At 39.1% G+C, this 21,376-nt stretch overlaps 1 protein-coding gene across 1 annotated transcript; it reads left to right on the forward strand.

Moving 5' to 3' along the window:
• Nucleotides 1-6,436: 6,436 nt before the first annotated feature.
• CD164 (CD164 molecule) lies at nucleotides 6,437-19,810 on the forward strand. The gene is made up of 6 exons (XM_057738851.1): nucleotides 6,437-6,737; nucleotides 9,862-9,945; nucleotides 11,322-11,393; nucleotides 12,865-12,900; nucleotides 15,595-15,651; nucleotides 17,312-19,810. Exons 1-6 carry the CDS (start codon nucleotides 6,548-6,550, stop codon nucleotides 17,476-17,478), a joined length of 606 nt encoding a protein of 201 aa, XP_057594834.1. The 5' UTR covers nucleotides 6,437-6,547; the 3' UTR covers nucleotides 17,479-19,810.
• Nucleotides 19,811-21,376: the final 1,566 nt, after the last annotated feature.

Raw genomic sequence — 21,376 nt, forward strand, 5'->3', positions numbered from 1 at the left:
TGAGCATTCAAGCTGTTTATATGAAGCCTCGCTGGGCCTCTGGAGGCTTCCTGCAGTCACGCTGCTGACATCTCCAACAGAACTGCTGCGAGCCTCTGTGCAAGCCCAGCGCCCCTCAGCAGACTCTTCAAGCATGTGAGGAGTGAAACGGACCCTTTGCAGAAGTCCTGGTTACAACAAATTGCTAGCATTAGTCATGTCATAACAAGCAGCAAAGCAATTTTTACGGACCACGAACCTATCTGTTAGGGCATGAAGCATGTATCTGACATTGTGAAAGAACTGGGATATTTATATGGGGATAAGAAACTGATGCCGGCACCCTTTGTGCTTCCGTTTAGCTGCAATGTAAAGGTAGGACTCTGCTCACCATCTAAAGGATGGCAAGTTCATGGTCCCTTTGCTCTCACTTCCCACTTTCAGGCTGTGTAGAAACTTGCATCACAGATCTGTACATGCCGTGGTTCTTACGGCCAGCATTTAAAGGTACACACACGGATACTTCTGTATTCGACTATATGGTCTTAGGATGATTTGTATGTTTAACTATGTCATTTGGAGAAACGGATTGTTACAAAGGACGGAGACGCTTATGCCAGTTAACGCCAAATATAAGACCGATGTAACCAAACTGAAAGATTTTGATTTGATTACACAGAAGGAATTCTAAATTTTTCCAAGTCCACAGATATGAGAGTAAAGGCATTCTGAGGATTTATACAAAATGTTAGTTATGTGACCTTGCCCCAGTTGCTGATATGGCAAAGTTAAGGACATATGCTCTATCTTACACCAAGCCATGTTAATAAGTGGAGTGTGGTATCTGTTCATATTTTTTTTTTTTTTGGAGATTTGAGATACATATTTAAAATTCTATCTAAAGAATGTGTTCTCCCTAACTCCAAACAGTGCCAGCTACTTGTTAATGAATGAACAGGCTGGCAACCTCAGGATTCCATACTCTGAGTATTTACATTTTACACATATTTAAAATCAGGTGTGTGTCCCAGCTAGCTAGCAAAATGGTAGCCAAGTCACTTAACCTTGCATTTTCTTCTTTTGTAAAACGAACACATAGGAGTAAAGAAGTTGTCAGCTCCCTTCTGGCTCTAAAACTTGAGCGGTGCCCTGAGTAAAATTATAAAATCACTAACAATACTATTATTTACTTTTGGGCTTCAATTTCACTAGTAAAATCGAGGTACACCTATCTCATCGTGGTTTGAGGACTGAGATAATTTTTGAAGACACCACGTGACACTTTGCAGAAATCTGATAAAAATTAGCTTCCCGTCTGGAATGTCGACCCACAAAACCCAGAGACACTTCCACTGACAGAGAGAACGTCATCACCGGCAATTTCAAGAAACAGCAAGTCCCTGCTATGCTCAGTGTTAGCTATTCTCACGAACATACTAATTTTCAATTGATTGAATTCATTCCATGGTATATCCTCGAAATTAAAATTAATCTCTATCAACCTAGTGATACTCTTTCCCTCAAGGAAACTCATTTTTTAAACTACTATAGTGCTTATACTATCCACTACCCTTCCCAAAATGGAATCATAACTTAAACTTGCAAATCTCCATATCTCCGATAGATTTTATACATCGTACAGAATATTTGTAACAAACTCAGTAGTAACGCAAACATAAATGACAAAGTTTGACCCTTGATAGGGGGCTTTAAAAATGTGATGAATCATAGGTTCTTTTACTTCAGTGTGTATCAGAAATGCTTGAGCCTATGCAAACACAGAATCCTGGGTCTCACACCAGTTTCTGGTTCAGTGGATCTGGAGTGGGTTGGAGAATGTGCATTTTTAGCATGTTCCAGGTGATGCTGATCTGCTGATCTGGAGACCACACATTAAGAACCACTGGGATATATTAAAGTCATAGATACATGAGAGACCTGCGGCACACAGGTATGCAGAACAAAGATAAAAATTAAGCACTAAAGTGTGACAACAAAAGAATGAGAAAAAATGATGAGAAAAGAAACTTTGATTTCATCAAAGCAGGGAGGTATGCCAACACTGACCAGTCAGAAGGGACCGCGACGGGAGGCCTGGTGCAGGGTCCTAGAGCCCTTGGCTGGGCCGGAGGTGAGCCCTCTGCTGCTGGAGAGGCAACAGGGCAGTCTGGGGGTTCAGAGGAGGGACTGGGACCCTTGGGCTGCTCAGGGCGGTGCTCTTTACCATTCAGTACAGAATCACTTGAACATTTTAATAAGCAGAACGTCAGGTGTGTTCCGGCTGAAAAGCAGCACTCCAAGATAGGACGGGTAGGAGCACAGAGGACGCCTGGGCACAGGGGGAAGCAGTAGGTAATGCTGGATACCAGGAAGCTGCCTGGGTGTAGCTTAGCTTGAACTTGGGGGCTGTTCCTAAGGTATGAGTTATTAACAAGCCTTGCTTCTGTTTCCTAAAGGACTAAAAGATATAATGGGAAAAGCTCTAGCCTGCCCAGGATTTAAAGCAGTATGGAAATAAAAATAAATGTGTCTCAAGTGCCAACCTAGAGGAAACCTAGGCTGGGCTCCAAGACTCCTGCACATTCAGGAGTTTTGTGTTGTTTGTACCCTAACCTTACATACATTTGTAAAACAACCAAAAACCCAAAGAAACAAAAAACTTCACGTCTTGCTTGATGTATCTTTGTAGAGGATTCACCGCGAAGAACTGCAGCCACTTAGGACAGTTCTCCACGGGTTATAGTGTAAAGCAGTCTTCTCAGGCTTTAATAGGTGCACAGATGGATCTCGTTAAAACGCAGATTGTGATTAAGTAGGTCTGAGGTGAGGCCTGACAGCGTGCATTTCTAGCAAGTTTTCAAGTGGTATGAATGGTATTGGTTCATGAACCACACTTTGAGAAGCAAGGGTAAAGCAGTGGTTTGCAATCTAAGCTGCAGACTAGAAACACCTGGGGAGCTTTTACAAGGCCTGTTGCCCAGACTTTATTCCAGATGAATTAAATCAGTACCCAGCCATCAGTATTTTTCAAAACTTCCAGGTGGTTCTTATGTTCAGCCAAGGCTGAGAACAACTGCTTTAAAGTGTAAAACCCCTATAAAACCCTGGAACAATTATCAAGGACATATCCATAGTCAAAGTGGAGAGTATCTTTAGTATTTTATCACCAACCCTAATCACAGTGTTAACAGAATCTGAATATACAGTTTTAGCTCACTATTAATCTTTGACTTATTACAATCCTTCTCTAATTTTGTTGAAAGTTATTTAAATATTACACAAGGTTTAATACATGTTAAAGCTGTACTATATGCATGTAAATCAATGAAGTTAGAAAGAACACTCCCTCACATCATACACAAAAACTCAAAATGGTTTAAAGGCATAAATATGACGTGACACCATTAAACTCCTAGAAGAGAACACAGGCAAAATATTTTCTGATATAAATCATAGCAATGTTTTCTTAGGTGTCTCCCAAGGCAAAAGATATAAAAGCAAAAATAAATAAATGGGACCTAATCAAACATAAAAGCTTTTGCACAGCAAAGGAAGCCATAAACAAAACGAAAAGACATCCTACAGACTGGGAGAAAATATATGCAAATAATGCAACTCACAAGGGCTTAATTTCCAAAATACATAAACAGCTCATACAACTCAATAACCAAAAACCACACCACTATATCAAAAAATGGGCAGAAGACCTAAACAGGCACTTCTCCAAAGAAGACATGAGGATGGCCAACAGGCACAAGAAAAGATACTCAACATGGCTAATTATTAGAGATATGCAAATCAAAACTACAATGAGGTATCACCTCACACCAGTCAGAATGGCCATCATTAAAAAGTCTATAAATAACAAAAGCTGGGGAGGGTGTGGAGAAAGGGAAACCACCTACACTGTTGGTAGGAGTGTAAATTGGTACAGCCACTACGGAGAACATCCTGGAGGCTCCTTAAAAAACTAAAAATAGTTACCATATGATCCAGCAATCCCACTCCTGGGCATATATCTGGAGAAAACTCTAATTCGAAAAGATGCATGCACCTCAGTGTTTAGAGCAGCACTATCTACAATAGCCAGGACAGGGAAGCAACGTAAACGTTTGTCGACAGAGGAATGGATAAAGATGTATACACACACACACACACACACACACACACACACACACACACACGAGACTCTTAACCATAAAAAAGAGTGCAATAATGCCATTTACAACAACATGGATGGATCTAGAGATTATCATACTAAGTGAAGTAAGTCAGATAAAGACAAATACTATAAGATATCACTTATATGTGGAATCTAAGAAATAGTACAAATGAACATATTTACACGACAGAAAGACTCACAGACAAAGAAATTTATGGTTACCAAAAGCGAAGGGGTGGAGATGGATAAATTGGGGAGTATGGGATTAACAGATGCACACTACTATACGTAAAAGAGGTAAAGAACAAGAACTTGCTGTACAGCACAGGGAACTATAATAAATATCTGTAACAAACTATAATGGAAAAAAATTTTAAAAAGAATATAGTTATATACATATATATCTGAATCAATTTATGCCTGAAAGTAACACAACACTGTAAATCAACCACACTTCAATTTAAAAACAAAACTGTATTTTAGAAGCTCTGAAATGGTGAAAATAACTTTGGAAATTTTCCTTGATTTAGCTCAACAGACACCGTCTAAAATAAAATTTAAAGAAAATAAAATAGCCAATGATTTTCTAATCTTGAAGCAAGAATGTGAAATGTCCCCTTAAAAAGACTAATACAAATTTGAGGACTAGAGCTGAACACCCAGATGGCAAATCATGAAACGATGGCCTCCACCATGGGGTGTGTTCATCTGTAAACAAGATAATCCACTGGGCTATGGGAAGAAAAGAGAACTTATATTTTTAACCTTAAAAAAAAAAAAAGTTGACTCGTGCCTTCATTTGGTGTGGTGTCAGATGGTTATGCGCTAAATAAATACCGTGTGAGAGGTATCCTGAGAGAAGAGGCACTTTTCTTTGTTTGAAGGCTGATGATGAGACCTCACTTACTTACTTGGCTGTACATCTCACGCTTCTGGCCATAGGCTGGATCAGTCAAAAATCGAGTTTCTTGTTTACATCCAAACAAATCTCCAGCTAGCGCAGTGGATGGAACAAATGTTCGTAGTCATACAGGTACAGAAGGATCCCACTGATTGGATTTTAAGGATAGGAAAGCCTTCAAGTTTAGGCAAAAAAGATAAAGCACTTATGCAGTCATCTTTTTTGGGGTTTCCGTAGCAAAGCAGATCTCACAAAAGCAACTGATGTTCTGTTATTAGGGTAAATCTGCGGAATTAAAATTAGGTGATAAACACAAACAGCTGAAAACAACGTTAAATACAGCTTTTTTTTTTTCTTTAGCTCTTTATTGGAATATAATTGCTTTACACTCTTGTACCAGCTTTTGGAAATACAGCTTTCATAACCGAAGTTTTACCATGGCTCCGCTTGTGAATATTCTTCTGGTGTCAGAAGAACTGGGCATCAGATGGCGCTCACCCTTACTAAAAACCTGAGCGCTGTCAGCATATGAACAGGCGTTTCGAAATCCAGCCCTGACGCCAAGCAACTGTGCCTTTCGGTCATGTCACTTTTCTGAGTCTCGGTTTCTTCACCTGCCCAGTCGGGGTGAGAACAGACCGGACGGCTTTCCAACCCATTCCGTCTTTGCCTTTGATTCTTCGACTACAGCAGTGGGGCTGGCAGGCTGGCTGCTGCGACCACTGGCTGAAATCGCCAAGAAATTCAGATCAGTCAGGGTGGGACAGCGTGACAGAAATGGACAGCGTGCGCCCGGGGCTGGCAGGCAGGGGACCGCTTTCGGCGCTTCCTCCGTGGGCGGAGGGGCAGACACTCCCTAACCGCGTGGTATCTGCATCTTCCTGGGGAGTCCTAGGGCGAGGTTACGTCCACCAAACTCGACTTTCAAGGGGAAAAAGCGCGGGTCCTACGAAGGATACTTATGGAAGCAGGTCGGGAACGCGGGGAAAGAGTGCACACTCAACCCCCGCCCAGGTTCCAAGCGAAACGCCTGGAAGTAACTTCCGCCCAGCGGGACTCAGGCCGGGAGGCACCGCCCCGGAGGTCACATGGAGCCTCTCCGGCCTTCCGCCAGGACGCCGCCGCCACGTCCTGTAGGTTGTTCCATCCAAGCCGGGGTGGGCGCCTTCTCTAGTGCGGGAACGAGAGAAGCCCAGCGGAGCCCCGCGTGGCAACCTGAGCGCAGAGAAGACAGTGATCCCCGTCAGACCATGTCTTCGCTGGGCCAGTACAGTCGCTTGGGGGAAAAGCTTCCTCTGTTGTCTTCTCTGCTGCTCTGTCCCCCCTGCCGCAGGATTCCAGTTGGTATCGCCGGCACCCCGCCCCCGCAGCCTCCCTCACGTGACACCGGCGCGCTCCCGCGGGCGCGGGGGGCGGAGTCTGGGAGGCGGTGCCGCAGGGGACGGAGGGACGGACGCGGCGTCGGGTGTGCCAGCTTTCGCTCGAACGCCAGCGCGGAGGACGAGATGTCGGGGCTCTCCCGCCAGCTGCTTTTGGCCGCCGGCTGCCTGGCCGCGCTCTGCGTGGTGACCGCGGCTCAGAACACCACCCTGGCCCCGAACATGACTACGTCCTCGGCTTCCACGACCACCACCAAGACAACCCCGGCGCCGACGGCGAAGACGACGGTCCCGCCGGTCACCACTGTGGCACCAGGTGGGCACCGGCCCGGCGGGCTTCCTGCGCTGGCCCGGCCGAGCCGCTCCGCCTGCGCCGCGCGCGCGGGGCCGGGGCGGGTCGCGGGCCGGCAACATGGCGGCGCGTCCGAGTGCGGCCGGGCCCGGCCGAGCGGGCTGCGGTGGCCGAGCGCCCTGGGGGGAAGGGGCGGCCGAGCCATCCTCGGGGCCGTGGGGCTGGTTCCGACCCCGCAGTGTCCCGCCCGGAGGTGTCGTTCAAAAGTGTCTCGTGACCCCTGGGCTCCCTTGAGGCTGGGAAGAGGGGACGTGGCTCTCTTCCGCGGTGGCGGCAGGGAGGTTGATGATGGGGCGAGGCTACCGCTTCCAAAGTTGGCGATGTGACCGAACTACCTACCTCTCCCCGGGCTTCGTCATCTGTCCACCCGCGTCTTCTTTTCGAAGGGAGGCTTCTCCCCAGGTTGGCGAAGGAAGGAAAGTGACGCTCAAGACAGTAGTGCTCGTTGGTGTCTCAGCCCTGGGTCTGAAAAAATAAGTCGCTTGAGATTTAATTGCATCGATTTTGCAGATAGGTATGGGATCTCTCTGAGGCTTGAGCATTTAATTAACTAAAAGTTTTCACTCCGTGCTCTTGTGCAAAGGAGGAAAAGTACCCATTCGTGTACCCGGTGCTGCTTTTAGTATTTTAGGCTAAACTAGAAGGTAAGTGGTGGAACCTAGGAGGTGGATGGAGGTAAAGTAATTCGGCCAGAACCGTATGTTTAGTAGAGTGTGAGGCTGAGATTGGAACCCGATCAGGACCTTTTGTTAAGCTCTGCAGCCTATTTGGGTTGAGGCATACACTGAATCTCGCAGCAGAAATTGTCAGTGCTGTGACAACACGCGCAGGAGAGGGGGAGATAAATTTGCGATAATGAGGTGAAGAACCTCTCTAGATATTTAAAACTTGCAGTCTAGTGTGATTGGTTATCCTAGTTGATGTTGGGTAAGGAGTGACTGGCATATTGACCGCAGAATTGCTGAAATGTAAGAATTTTTACCCCGGGATTTTTTCTTCAGGCCGATCATGTTGTTTTTACAATATCTTCTCTAGTTTTTGTATTTTATAGGAGTTTAATGAAATATATAATAAACTTAGTGTTATTTGTTAGATTTAGAAACATGTAATGGTAAAATTCAGACATCTTTTAATGAGGAAAGTAAATTGCAGTGCAGAACTGGAGATTCGAACCGCACTGTTTCTAAGGTGATAGAGCAGAATTTGTTTTATGTTTAGGAGGTAGTTTCCTCCTAGAACTGTTTTTTTTTCTTGCGGGGTGGGGGGGGAGGCGGTAAAGAGAGGCTTGGAAATATGTTAATTGTATTTGTGTAATAGAAATGAGTGCCAAGGAGGTGATTTGTATTTCTGTTAAGTGGTGATTGGATACACTGTAGCCTGAAAGGCAGCAAATTTAGTTCATTGTAAGTATTACTCATCATCAAGCACAAAAGATTACAACTAGCACTTTTCAGCGGACTTTCAAGAACTTATTTCTACTTTGTGATTCTCTCCCACCCCATATACAAAGGGTACTGTATATGTCCCAATCTCTGATAAATATTTAAATACAGTGCCTCTGTGCAGAACTATTTTTTAGGCACGGGGAAAGCAAATGAGAATTTTTTTTCGAGGCATCTAGCTTCCAGGAAAACGTATAGAGCCCAGTTCTGTAGTCCATTTGTTTGTCCACGCACTGTAGTTAGCCTTCTTTGATGTCCTGGCTCGGAGTCATTTGGCTTAAATTATTGGCAAAGACCTTGCTAACTTGTTAAATTATGTGAATGTAGCCCCCTGCAGATGTGTTGTCTTTTACCCTCCCATCATGGAAAACCCCGGAAGGAGTGGATCATTTATGAATTACTGATCTCAGGTTTTTCAGAATAGGCATCATGGGAGCTTCGGTTCAACCTGTAATAAATCTTTATTACTATTAAAAATTCCGGTTTGTATCTGATGTTTTGGAGCAGCGATTTCCCTGTGTGTAATTGTTGGCCTTATAACAGCCTTTTTTCCAATATTTTCCCAATGTTTGAGGATGTCTCAAGAAACCCTGAGTGTCTGAAATAGTTGCTGTGCAAAAAGGGGTTGTTTAAATAGGTGCCATGAAATATTGAGCGTTCCCACTAGCTTGTGCTTTTATCCCCTCCTTTTTTGTTGTTGTTAAAATTTGTTTATTGGCTGTGTTGGGTCTTCGTTACGACACTCGGGCTTTCTCTAGTTGCCATGAGTGGGGGCTACTCTTCATTGCGGTGCGCGGGCTTCTCGTTGTGGTGGCTTCACTTGTGGACCACGGGCTCTAGGCACGTGGGCTTCAGTAGTTGCGGCACATGGGCTCAATACTTGTGGCGCACGGGCTTAGTTGCTCCGCGGCATGTGGTATCTTCCTGGGGCAGGGATCGAACCCATGTCCCCCACATTGGCAGGTGGATTCTTAACCACTGTGCCACCTAGGAAGTCGTGTCCGTGTCCCCCCCGCCCCCCGCGCTTTGAGGTGACTTCCGGCTTCATAAGTCTTTTATAATGATTGGAGTTTTTTAGTAAGCTACTTTATAACGTTGTTTTTCCTGTGTGTGGTTTTAAAAAAAAAACACGTAAGGTTTACCCTCTTAACAGATTTTTAAGTGTGCTGTACAGTATCAGTATTAACTATAAGCACAGAAGATCTCCAGAATTTTTCATCTTGCTTGAAACTTTATACTCATTGAACAGCAAACCTCCATTTCCCCTCTCCCAGCCCCTGGCAACCATCATTTTACTTTCTGCTTCACACTTTGACCATTTTAGATACTTTTTATAAGTGGAATCGTGTAGTATTTGTCCTTCTGTGACTGGCTGTTTTCAGTTAGCATAATGTCCTCAAGGTTCATCCATGTTGTAGTGTATAACAGGATTTCTTTTTTTTTAATGGCTGAATAATATTCCATTGTATGTATATAACATTTTTATTCACTCATCTGTGGATGGATTAGAGAGTTTTGCCATTTCTCTGAATTAGTAACTCTGGTACTGTATGTAATGCTTGCTGTTGTTTAAAAAAGGTAAGCAGTGCCAACTCAAAGTGAGATACCAATTAATTGATTTTTGTATATTTTAACCCCACCCCCAGAAATCTGTGGAAGCCGCAACAGCTGTGTTTCCTGTTTTGATGCTATGGCTGCTAATACTACCTGCTTTTGGATAGAATGTAATGGTAAGAAACTTTGGGATTGCTTTAATTTTGAGAACTCAACATTTTGTTCTAACAGTTTAAAAAATACTGCAAGGTATTATTGAACGCTTGAAAATTATGTAAAACATTTAGGATGGTGCGCACTATTTTGCAAATCAAATACTTTTCCTTTAAAGTACCAGCTGCTAAATACTCCCCCTAAAATGTTTCCTTGTCTCCCATGCTCCTTCCTTTAATTTCTTAGACTTGATAATTAAGGCTCAATAGCTTTAAAAGAAAGAGAGATCTTAGACCTTTGTGGTTAGGTTAAGTGTACTAGTATGCTGAAATTAGCTGTGAAAGAAAGTTGTGGGATTTTCCCCTGTAAACTGTTCCCCAGAAAAATGTTTGAGGCATTTGTCTTGTGTGGATGTCTTACTAGACAAACGATAAAGAGATCTTATGAAGCTTTGTTGTATACTTAGGTATGGGAGAAGGCGGTGGGAAAAGAGTGACTGTTTTGGTGCTATTGTTAAGTTTTATAGTTATCTTTAATTTGATTGAGGGATAGAGAGCTAGATGGAGATACTTTGAAATGCGTGTAAGGTTTTTGTTAGAACTACCGGATTACAGCATAAATTATTCTGTTTTTTTAAGGTAAGATGGTTGCATTTTTTTCTTATCAGTGAAACAATGTCAGGTTTTTGTTTTCTTTTTCTTCAATATAAAGAAAAAAACCAAAGCTACGTGTTGAGCTTTTTTATTCTCCATTGAAAAATTTAAGAGTTCTGGAAATTATATCACTGTGTAACAAAGTTTAAAAGCCTCTTTTAAAATTGAGGTATTGGCTTAAGTTTGAATTAAATTAACTTTTTTTTGTTGTATAAGGGTCACTTTTCCGTAGGTCGTAAAATGGAATTGAAGAGTGTGCCTCTCCCCTCTTGTCTGGCAGAGTTGGCAAGTTCTGGAGATTGGAGGCCTTACTGTAGGATATGTTGGGGAAGACTTTCCCTTACTCTTGCTACAAGTCTTCACATCAAGAAAAGTGGTTTTAGAAAGTGTAGAAGACTAAAGCAGAGATCTGAAACAGAGATCCTGCTGCTGCTATGGGGCACCTCCCATGTTTACTAAGCTTTTATTGACTTAGCCTTGTATTCTAGCAACCTTCCTTGTATAGTACAACCACTCAGAGATATATGTGTTTTTGATTTATCTATTCAGTATATTCATGTGGATTTTAAAAGGATGTTTGGAGAGATCTTGTGTAGTATGTCTAAAACAATGGGGAAAAGATAGTAATCTATCTGTGGACTTCTCAAGAGTTGATACCTGAGTTCGATTTTTGGAAGCAACTCTGGAGCATAGTAAGACAAAGATGATGTGAGTGAGTAATTGACGTTCTTCTCCCCCCATAACAGGTAAAAGCTACTGTTCAGATAATTCAACAGTTAGTGATTGCAAGGTGGTGAACAGCACAAAATTCTGTTCTGGTAAGTATTCACATTGGTGTCTGGGTAGAGTGGCCACAAAGAGGTGAGGAAGATCATTGTCTCAGGAAGCCTTATTTCAATATTCGGTTTGGAGTATTTGCATAACTCTAATGTTGTTACAAATTTGGATCTGAACAGCAGGTTCATATTGATTGCTGAAAGGACAGTGTTTTGAAGCTTGATTTGGTTATTTGGTGGTACATACTGTGGAATGCTATGAGTTACGGAAAGCTCCTTCTCTGTTTTTGTTCGTTTTTTAAACTCTTCCAGATACTCAGTGCATTTTAGACCCTTACTTTATTTGCATTTTATGGGCCTGGCACTTCCGTGATGATGGCACTGGTGATTATCACAGTCCGCAGCGTAGCTTGTGCTGTGGTCAAGTGAATCCTTTTTGTGTTCATCTATTTTCTGTACTTTAGTTTGGGGAACTTGATTATTTAACCTTTACTCTTTGCCCAGGAAATAGTTAAAATTCCTAGATGAAAGCTGATTTTTCTAACAAGATTATAAATTAATTGGAAAGTCAAACTCCTAATTTGGTGTGTAGCTAATAATTAAATAGAATATTTTCTGGAGTGTGTCAGTAACCTTGAAGGACTACTGGTAACTATTTCCTTTTGGTAGGGGTTTCCCCATTCCCTTCCCCTCCCCTCCCCCATCCGAACTTGAACTTTATAACTGAAATTTCCATTAGTATGAGATCAGTTATACCCTATGTAGAGTCCATAATATGGTTTAGGTGGTAAATGAATGAACAGTTTTAATACTTATTTTAATGTATACCTGTGGTTTTTTTGATAATATTGCTTAGAAATAAGGTTAAGTGTAAAATTTTAAAATAAATTGAAGAAAAATTGAATACGTAATTCTACCCATTTGATGATGTAGCCATTAGAATTAGTTTTGGCTATCAGGGACATAAAACCCCAAATTAAAATGGTTTAATTGATAGATTAATTTGCCTCCCATGTAAAGGAAATCTGGGCTTCAATGCAGCTAGAGAGCTAGAGTGGCATCTCTACAACCATTGGAGACCCAGGCTCCTTCTAGGTTTTTACTGTGTTATTCCTCAAAAATGGCTTTGACCTTATTTTCCAAGGTGAATGCTTATATACTAGCCATCAAAATGGTTTTCCTGCTAACAGGAAGAGGAAGGGAAAGTGAGAGACCTCTCTCTACCTTACAGATGCTTCCTAGCAGTTACACGTGGCTGCCGAGCTGCAGGGGAGGCTAAGAAATGTCCTTGCAGGGGAGGGTGTCCCTAAAAATTGGTGCTAAAGTTGGTGCTGTTTCTGAAGAAGGGGAGGCCAGTATTGGGACAGGGCAACTACCTGTTTCCTCCATAGGTGGTACTTACCTGAAAAAATTGTAAAAGTGGTACTCAAATGACTTCAGGTTGGGAAATAGTGTTATAGATTGTGATATTTTAGACAGTTTTGACTTACATGTTTGTTTGTTTTTTAAATAGTGCCCACTGTCACACCATTGCCAACTAATTCTACAGGTAATACAAGATAATTGACTCTTTTCCGCCTTCTTTTGAAGGTTTTTAAGCTTTTTTTTTTTTGATGAATAACTTTAGTAATTAAATACCTAAAAATCATTAGTATGATTTTAAAAATGAGTAGACATATTTAGTCTTGGACTACAATAGTAACATTAATGTGTACTGTTTGTGACCGTGACACGTAACTGTAGTGTTTCACATTCATTGAATCTCAGCAGGTTTGCCATAGCTTTGTACATTGAGTGTGCAAACTGCTTTTTGTAGATTTTATGGAACTCTAAGGAACCCTAAAGGAAATTAATTCTCATCAGCCATAGGCACACCAAAATGTTTTCAGTTCTTCCACACTTTTCTCTATGTATATCTAAATAAATATACTTATTAGGAAATTAGATGATAACATGCCTGTGCAAGTTTGAATTGTTCTCCCTCTTACTGCACACATTGTTGTATGCACTTTACCCATCTACTCTTGGTTGGATAGTTAAGTCGTCTTTCATTCTTCATGCAGTGAATATCTTACAGGAAAATACTTGCTGTCATCTCTGATAGGATTGATTCAAACAGCATTCTTGTTAGAGGATATGATTATCTTAAGACTCTTAATACGGATCGCTTTCCGAAAGATATGCTTTTCATTCCTATCAACAACTGGAAAGATTTTTACCACACCTTCAACAGCATTAAATAATATCTCCTTGTATAAATCTTTACCAATTTGATAGACTTGCAGAAAATGCATCAATTGAGTGGCAGTTAGTGGTTGAAAAGCACCATTTGTATGGTCTCTTTCTATGTCAGCTGCTGAAGAGAGTAAGTAAGAAATGAAGGAACTGTTAAACAGTCCACAGAGAATCTGATTTATGTGGATGGGCTTTCAGTGGGGTTAATTATATAGTCTTCCACGGGTGTAAATAATATCACTATTATAAACGTAAGTAAAAATATAGATAACATAATATCTTACAGTAGAATGACTAAATTATGTTAGAAGTAAAGTGGAAAACGTATTAAGTAGAAAACAAACTACATTAAGTAGTTGCAGTACAATTTTATTTTTTTGTTGTATACACGTCTAGGAAAATGGCCAGTAGGAAGTAACGTTTCTCGGAATGATAGAATCACTTAAGTGCTTTTACTGTATTTTCTAAATTTTCTATCACCAGTAGCAGCTTTTATAACCTATGAATAATTTTTTTAAAATAAAGGAACATAGAGTAGGTCAACAGAGGTATTCCCTAAGTAGTGCCTAATTTTGAAAATTTTATCAGTGTAATACTTTGGTCAGAAGTAAAAATGTGTAAATGTTTTGCCTGTTTCAAAAAAGGAATTATTATTTTTATTTTTTAAAAGAGCAACTTCTACAAATATCCAAAAATTAAACCTCATAACTCTGTCTTCATTGATTATGTAGTGGGCTTCTAGTGCTTCAGAGATTTAAACCAGTGCAGATTTCAAAATTTAAAAAAATATATATATGTATATATTTTTTTTACCATGTTCAGAGGGTGGGTAATGAGAAATAAATAGCAAACTTGCGAATTTTTTCCCCTGAAGTTGTCAGACAGAATTAGTAATAGTATTTTAAGATGGAAAAGAATTTGATACGTTTAATTTGTAAAGTGTGGGTTTTTTTTTTTTTTTTTGGTTTCACAGAATGAATAAGCAACAAAACTTTGAAGGGATTATGAGTCTTAAAATAACCATACCCTCTAATCTAAGAATTCTGTATAAGAATCAGTCCTATCAGAGATGAGATCAAATATTTCCCTGTAAGATGTTCAGCATAGAGAAATGAAAGATACTCTGTCCAACCAAGAGCAGGACCGCAGTGCTTACAGTTAGAGAGAAAAGGGTACAAATAAATGTGTGTGAACATATCACAGTGTTTACTAATATCTATTAGTAGTATCACTACTATCAGAAATCTCTTAATACAGTGCCTTAGTTCCTGAAATGTTTTTACATTCATACTGATTCTTCCCATGAGTGTGCATTTTCTTTAGAGACACCTTCAGATAATTATTTGAACTCTTGCAGTATGGTCGATGAGTGCTTACCCTTGGGCTCTTAACATCATTTAGATGGGGGAATTATGTCCCCAGGGTACCTGTTCTTATAAATAAAATTTTTTGGAACACAGCCATGTCCATTCATTTGCTCGTCTTTGGCTGCTTGTGCATTATAGAATGCACAAAGTTGAAAATATTTACTGTCTGCCTCCTTAAGAAAAGTTTGCCAAGCCTCTGAAATGAAGAAGATAAGCAAATCTTGATACCTACATAAGAAATACCGAATTGTATTTGTTTCTTACCATGACTTATTAAGTTAATAGTTTTTGTCTTGAAAGCAAGATTATTGGGAAAGAACCTATAGTTCCCTCACCTAAATACTAATTCTTGTCCTTCTTTGTATCTTTTTGCAAACTTTATCCAGGTGTATAAATAAATTTTTATACTTAGGTATGTACACAGATGTTAACATAGATGCAATTTTACGATTGCTTAATGTTTTAAAATACACTTCAAAGCTAATATTCTGGATACGTAGATATGTTAGTGAACCATTAACTGAGATTTGGCCTTTATTCTTTAAAAAAATTGAAAGTGTGTTGAAGTGGTAGTAGTGTTTTTTAAAGATGCTGGATAATTGAGAAATTTAAGTTTTTAATACATTTTGTTTACATTCCAGCTAAAACCACAACTCGGCCTTCCACTTCTACAGCTTCCACCACAGCTACTACATCAGGTAATGGAGGTTTTTTAAACTAACAGGTAGCATGTGTTTATAGTGTTGCCTTTTAGTATTTCTATCACTTTCCAGTTTTATTCATGAATAGTTATGAACTGAAATTCATCTCTTGTATTTGGAGGACCAAGATAGTAGGCTGTTAAAGCAATAATGCTAGGTTTGCTGAGAGTCCTTTTCTAGGTTTTTAAATCACATTTGGCATGAAATGTTAGAATTAATGGTAATGGTTTTCCCAAACCCTTTTAGTACAACCTGTAGGTGAAATCTAATTTCTTATGATAACTTAAAAATTAAATACTGGTTACTTTTAGGGATTGGTTGTGTGCTGTATTAGACCATGACAATTTGAGTAAAGGTAATATAGCCATCCTTTTTGCTGTGAAAGGTCTAAAAAGCCAAGATCCCTACCAAATGTGCACCTCATTCATATTTCTTACCATTTCTTATATTCCTTTATAACCTTTGATAGTGTGTGTGAAAATTAACTTTTTATTAATTAATGATTTGACCTGTTATTAACTAAATCATATTTAGGTTATGCCACAGGACACTGTAGGTACACAGGTTAGGAACCCTTCCCTTCAGCCATATTTATAATATTGTTTTGATTCTCATGAATATTTTATGTTTTTTTTATTCTTTTGGCTTCATTCTTATGCTGCCTTTCTCTAAATTGCAGTGAAGCCATTCTGTCTTCACAAGAAGAAATACAGAGCAATTGTAATTAATTTTAAAGCTGGCCAGCTTATACAGTCACCAGAACCAGTGTTTATTTGCTGTTTTATTTAAGAAAAAAGTAAAACTTATTTTAAATATAAAATTTCTGGGGCTTCCCTGGTGGTCCAGTGGTTAAGACTCCCAAGTTTCCACTGCAGGGGACGTGGGTTCAATCCCTGGTCTGGGAACTAAGATCTGGCATGCTGTGCAGCGTGGCCAAAAATTAAAGAAAGAGAGAAAGGAAGAGAGAGAGAAAGAGAAATTGCTTCTGGTTACAGTGGATGGTCTCCACTTGAAACATTTTACTCTCTGAAAAGGAGTGTTTGTTTTGTTTCCTCTTGAAACGTTTTACTCCCTGAAAAGGAATTTAAATATTTGTGCTTTATTTCCTTTGGTAATACTTTCTCATTATAAAATTTGCAGAGTAAGATTTAAATGCCTTTAATGATGAGTTCTGCTTGTTAGAATTACAAATTGCAGATTTATAAGATTATAATTATAGATTATTAAGATTATTTTTGTAATTTGAAACACTAATCAAATTTTTATTTACCTTGTATATTTAGTAAAATGTAAAAGTTGTATGAATGTTAAACATAAATATTAATATTTACTCTAGCAGTTAATTAAAATATGTAGTCTGAGGAAACGGCAAATTTTAAAAGTGCTTGACATGTTCCCAGGGCATAGTGTGCCAGGAGAATCATTGGAAATTACATAGTAGCACTGATCACTTGATGTTGCTGGAGAGAATGAAGAACAGGATTGATAGATGGTTGTCGCTCTCAGTGTGGAAGCTGTAAAGACTTGACACAGGAGGAAATACTGTATAGCATTAAACACATGGCAAAAAAGCAGCTCAGATGGGTCTTGAAACTATCATAGAGGATTATGAGACTTATTAAGTACAGTATTTTATTCCTTTTATCTCATTTAACAGGTACAACTAATACCACTTTATCTCCGACTTCACAACCTGCACGGAAGTCTACCTTTGATGCAGCCAGTTTCATTGGAGGAATTGTCCTTGTCTTGGGTGTGCAGGCTGTAATTTTCTTTCTCTATAAATTCTGCAAATCTAAAGAACGAAACTACCACACTCTGTAAACAGACCCGCTAAATTAACAAGGACTGGTGTGTAACTCACTGAAACCAAAATATTATCTTTCAAGATGTCCCACATGGAAGACGCTATCCTAGGATCTTTAATTTTTCAAAGGATGCATATAGGAGCATCGCCCTTGAAGAAAAATCAGTTAAATCATTTTGCTCAACGGGAGTATTTAAAATATTCTGCATGAATCCTTGTGGCTGTCTTCTTTTATTTTGAATGGCTGCTGCTGTGGGATTATGTTCTCTTCTTGACATGCCAAATTAACTCTGTAAGTGATGGAAAACATTGTCCTGCGCAGACAACCTCATGACTCTTGGCAATTTAAATGTAGTCATTTTAAAGCCTGAAAGCTGCATTATTTTCATCCTAACTCAGGATGTAGTTTAGTGACCAGGATTGAGAAGAATGTGCCAAGTGAGCATCAGTCAGGTGGATTTTTGGCTGTCATTTCAAACGTGGAATAAATTTATAAATTTAGTATCCTTAGAGTAAAAATTTGTGCTTGATAACAGTTATTTTTTCTACATTAGAAAAAAGATGCCACACAGGGAATTACATTCCAGATTTAAAGAAATGAAAGGATACAAAACATTAAAATATAGCAGGTTATTATTCATACTTGTGAAGCACCTTGTATCATTGAGAAAATAAAGAACAGTGCCTTAAAAGACTGACTGAAAGGTAGACTGTAACTTAAAATGTTGGTGATTTGTTATTTCACATTAAGGAAGGAAAAGGTTGGTCTGAGGAATTTAACTGTTGATAGGAGCAGTAGTAAACCTACTTTTAGATACCATACTGTTAGTATTTAATTGAAAACTCACCTACTTTATTTCAAGCCTGAGTAACTTAAAAGATGTTATACAAAGTCAAAAGCCTTCATCTATTGAACCTCCCAACATTTTTCTTATGGCTGTTAAAAAGTAAAGTGATAAAGTTGATTTTAATTATATTTTCCTTTGTACTTCAAAAAAGTATCCTAAAACTGCTGCACCTTAAAAGGGTTTCCATCAAGATTTCTTGAAAAGTAATTTCTATAAGGCAAGAAAGAAATAAGTTGTTTTAGAATCATTTACTGTTTAAATGAGACAATCATTTTAAGTTTTGAGACAGCAAATGTGAGCAGTGTAATTTCAGAAAATATTTTAGTTGATCAGATTCCTGTAGATTTTTGATGATGATTGCCCTGGATAAACAGATTGTGCATTTTCTTTCTCCTTTCCTATTCTTTCTTCTTAGTTTCAATTCCTGTAGTATGATAAGCATGCAGACTTTTATGTCTTTTGTTTCTTTAAGAAGCACTAGTTTTTTCAAGTTTAGAGGGATACTTCTTCCCTGCCTTTGACACATTGGATTGGTTCAGGGGCTTAAATCAGTTTAAAATGAGCTTTTGCTCTTCTAGGTCATTAAGGTTTTTTGTTTTAGTTTCTTTAGCCTATGGTGACTGAATTTAGCACTTGGTTTTCAACATTTTACAGTAAGAAATGACAAGTTGCTTTGGTCCATTTCATAAGCCAAAATTCCTTATGTTTAGATAATTCAAGTTTCTTAAAATGAAGATTTACTGTTTTTTCTTTACTTGCTGGTACAGCTGAAGTTTGTTTTACTTGCACATTTGTACATATACCTAATGTTTTCAAGTGCCTTAATTGTTTAAAATCTCTGGCTTCAAAGGTTTTTGGGGAACGGTAGGCTTACCTCACATTTTTGTGTTTCCCTCAGTAGTAATATTCTAGGTACCTCACAAAGAATTTTATTATGGTGCCATGGCTGTTAGTTTTTAGTGAGTGCTTTAAGATACAGGATTCAGTTGAACATATACAGAATTTCCATTCTCCCAAAGTGGTAACTATTAGCTACAGTGGTATAATTGTCATTTACCAAAATCTGAATATCTTGCCACACATTAATGTTAACACTATAGCTATTTTTGTGGAAATGTAGCTGATGAAGCCTCTCATCTTCTGTAATTTTGAAGACTGCTCTAACAGAAACATAAAATGGAATTCAGTTAGATTTTACAAGAAGAGCTCTTACAACAGAACTCACAGCCTCTTCCTTTAGCAGTTTAGTATCTTGAGCCGTTAATAATTTTGGGTTTTTTTTTTTAATCCAGGAGGTATATAGATACCTTTTCAGATTTTTCATCTGATTTGTTCATGCAGATTGTAGTTCTGTTAAAATCCCTTATTTTACCTTACAGATATTTGTTGCACAGGCAGATACTGCTGTATTTAGAAATTTCTACTTTTGGTTCATTAAACTGCAAAACCAATCTGTATCATGTACCAAACTGATTTAAAATAAATCTACATGTTTATTGGATTAATCTGCTCTTTTTTGTTAACTAAAGTGTGTTTTTATATTTTGATTATGAAATTTAATGCTAGTGAATTTACCTTAGTCTGTTCGGGGATGGCCTGTCTACTCAGTTTTTCATTACTCCTCAAGACCAGCAGATAGTAACTAAGGGATGTATTCATCAGTGGAGAACAGAGCCTTAGAAGTGATAGTTGGAGGGAGGACCTGCAAGTTGATCTTCCTCACATCATTAGAAATCATTAAAAATCATCTACTTACGTGCTAGTTTATCAAGTGTTTGTGTGAATACCATCTGTTGTTAGATATCTAAAAGCTTGTTTGTGACTTTCTGCCTTATTCAGATTGCATGTAAAGTAAAGTTGGGTTTCTGTTCAGAGTCTTTGATATAAATATCTAGTACCAAGCCATGCTGGTATATGATTTCTGGTTCTTTAGGCTCATGTTTTGGGCAGGATTATATTCTACATTAAATCACAGAACTTGGACTAAAAAAGAGAGAATAAATACTCCCCTATCAGCCTTAAAACCCGAAAGAGTGGATTGAAGACTCCCTAAAACATTGTTTGAGACAGATTGTTATTCTGATAAGCATGGTGTTCACAGTCGGTGTTTTGATGATCCTGAGAAGTCCTGTGTGTTTCCCCACGTAGTTAGCCTCCCTGTGCTCTTCCTTAATTTGTGTGGATAGCCTGTTGCTGTTGCTGTTTACATTCTGCCTAAAGGATGTCCTTTAACTTTGAGTAGTCCTAGTTTTGATGGTACAGGTATTGTGGTGAATTCTTCCATGTCTTGTGTGTCTGCTTTCATTTTTGAAAGGTGTTTTCTTCGGATATAGAGTTCTAGGTTGACATTTTTGCTTGTAGCCCTTTAATGATGTTGATCTGACGTCTTCTCACATGCATCGTGTCCTGTGAGAAATCTCTGTCTTTTGTTCCTCAGTGCATGTCTTTTTTTCCTCTTGCTTTTTTATGATTTTTCTCGTTGCTCATTTTGAGCGTTTTGCTTGTGATGTGCTAGGCTGTAGTTTTCCTTGTTTCTTGTGGTTGAGTGAGGTTTGTTGAGTTCCTTCCTGTGTTGAGTTCCTATGGTTTTTCATCAAATTTGGAAGATTTTCAGGTGTGATGTCTTCAGGTATCTTTTTCTGTCCTCTCCATTCTCTGCACTGAGGACTCTAATCACACAGAGTCTGCTAGAAGGGGACTCACAGTTTACCCATGCGCTGTTTAGGTTTTTAAAAAATCTCGTCCTGTGTTATGTCAGATTATTACCATCTTCGAGCTCACTAATATTTTCCTCTGCTATGTCTAATCTATTGTTAATCTTACCCTATGTGTTTTTCATTTCAGATGTCTTCGCTTTTAAAAATTCAGTTCGGGTGTTTTTCATGTTTCTACATGTTCCATCCTTACTTTTTGGACACATAGTATAACAACTTTTAACATCTGAGTCAGTTTCTGCTCCCCGCCCCCCCCCCCCCCCCCCCAATTATGGGTCATATTTTCCTATTTCTTTGTATCCTTGGTAATTTTTTTGCATGCCAGATGTAAATTCTGACTTGTTGGGTGCTGG

The sequence above is a fragment of the Hippopotamus amphibius genome, chromosome 6, assembly GCF_030028045.1.
Source record: "Hippopotamus amphibius kiboko isolate mHipAmp2 chromosome 6, mHipAmp2.hap2, whole genome shotgun sequence".
Lineage (NCBI taxonomy): Eukaryota > Metazoa > Chordata > Mammalia > Artiodactyla > Hippopotamidae > Hippopotamus > Hippopotamus amphibius.

What these genes read in the sequence shown, in the direction of transcription:
- CD164 (XM_057738851.1), top strand. Translation starts at nt 6,548, where the DNA reads ATGTCGGGGCTCTCCCGCCAGCTGCTTTTGGCCGCCGGCTGCCTGGCC. An exon ending in GGTCACCACTGTGGCACCAG is followed by an intron (nt 6,738 to 9,861) that starts GTGGGCACCGGC and finishes CCCCACCCCCAG; the next exon opens with AAATCTGTGGAAGCCGCAAC. An exon ending in CTTTTGGATAGAATGTAATG is followed by an intron (nt 9,946 to 11,321) that starts GTAAGAAACTTT and finishes CCCCCATAACAG; the next exon opens with GTAAAAGCTACTGTTCAGAT.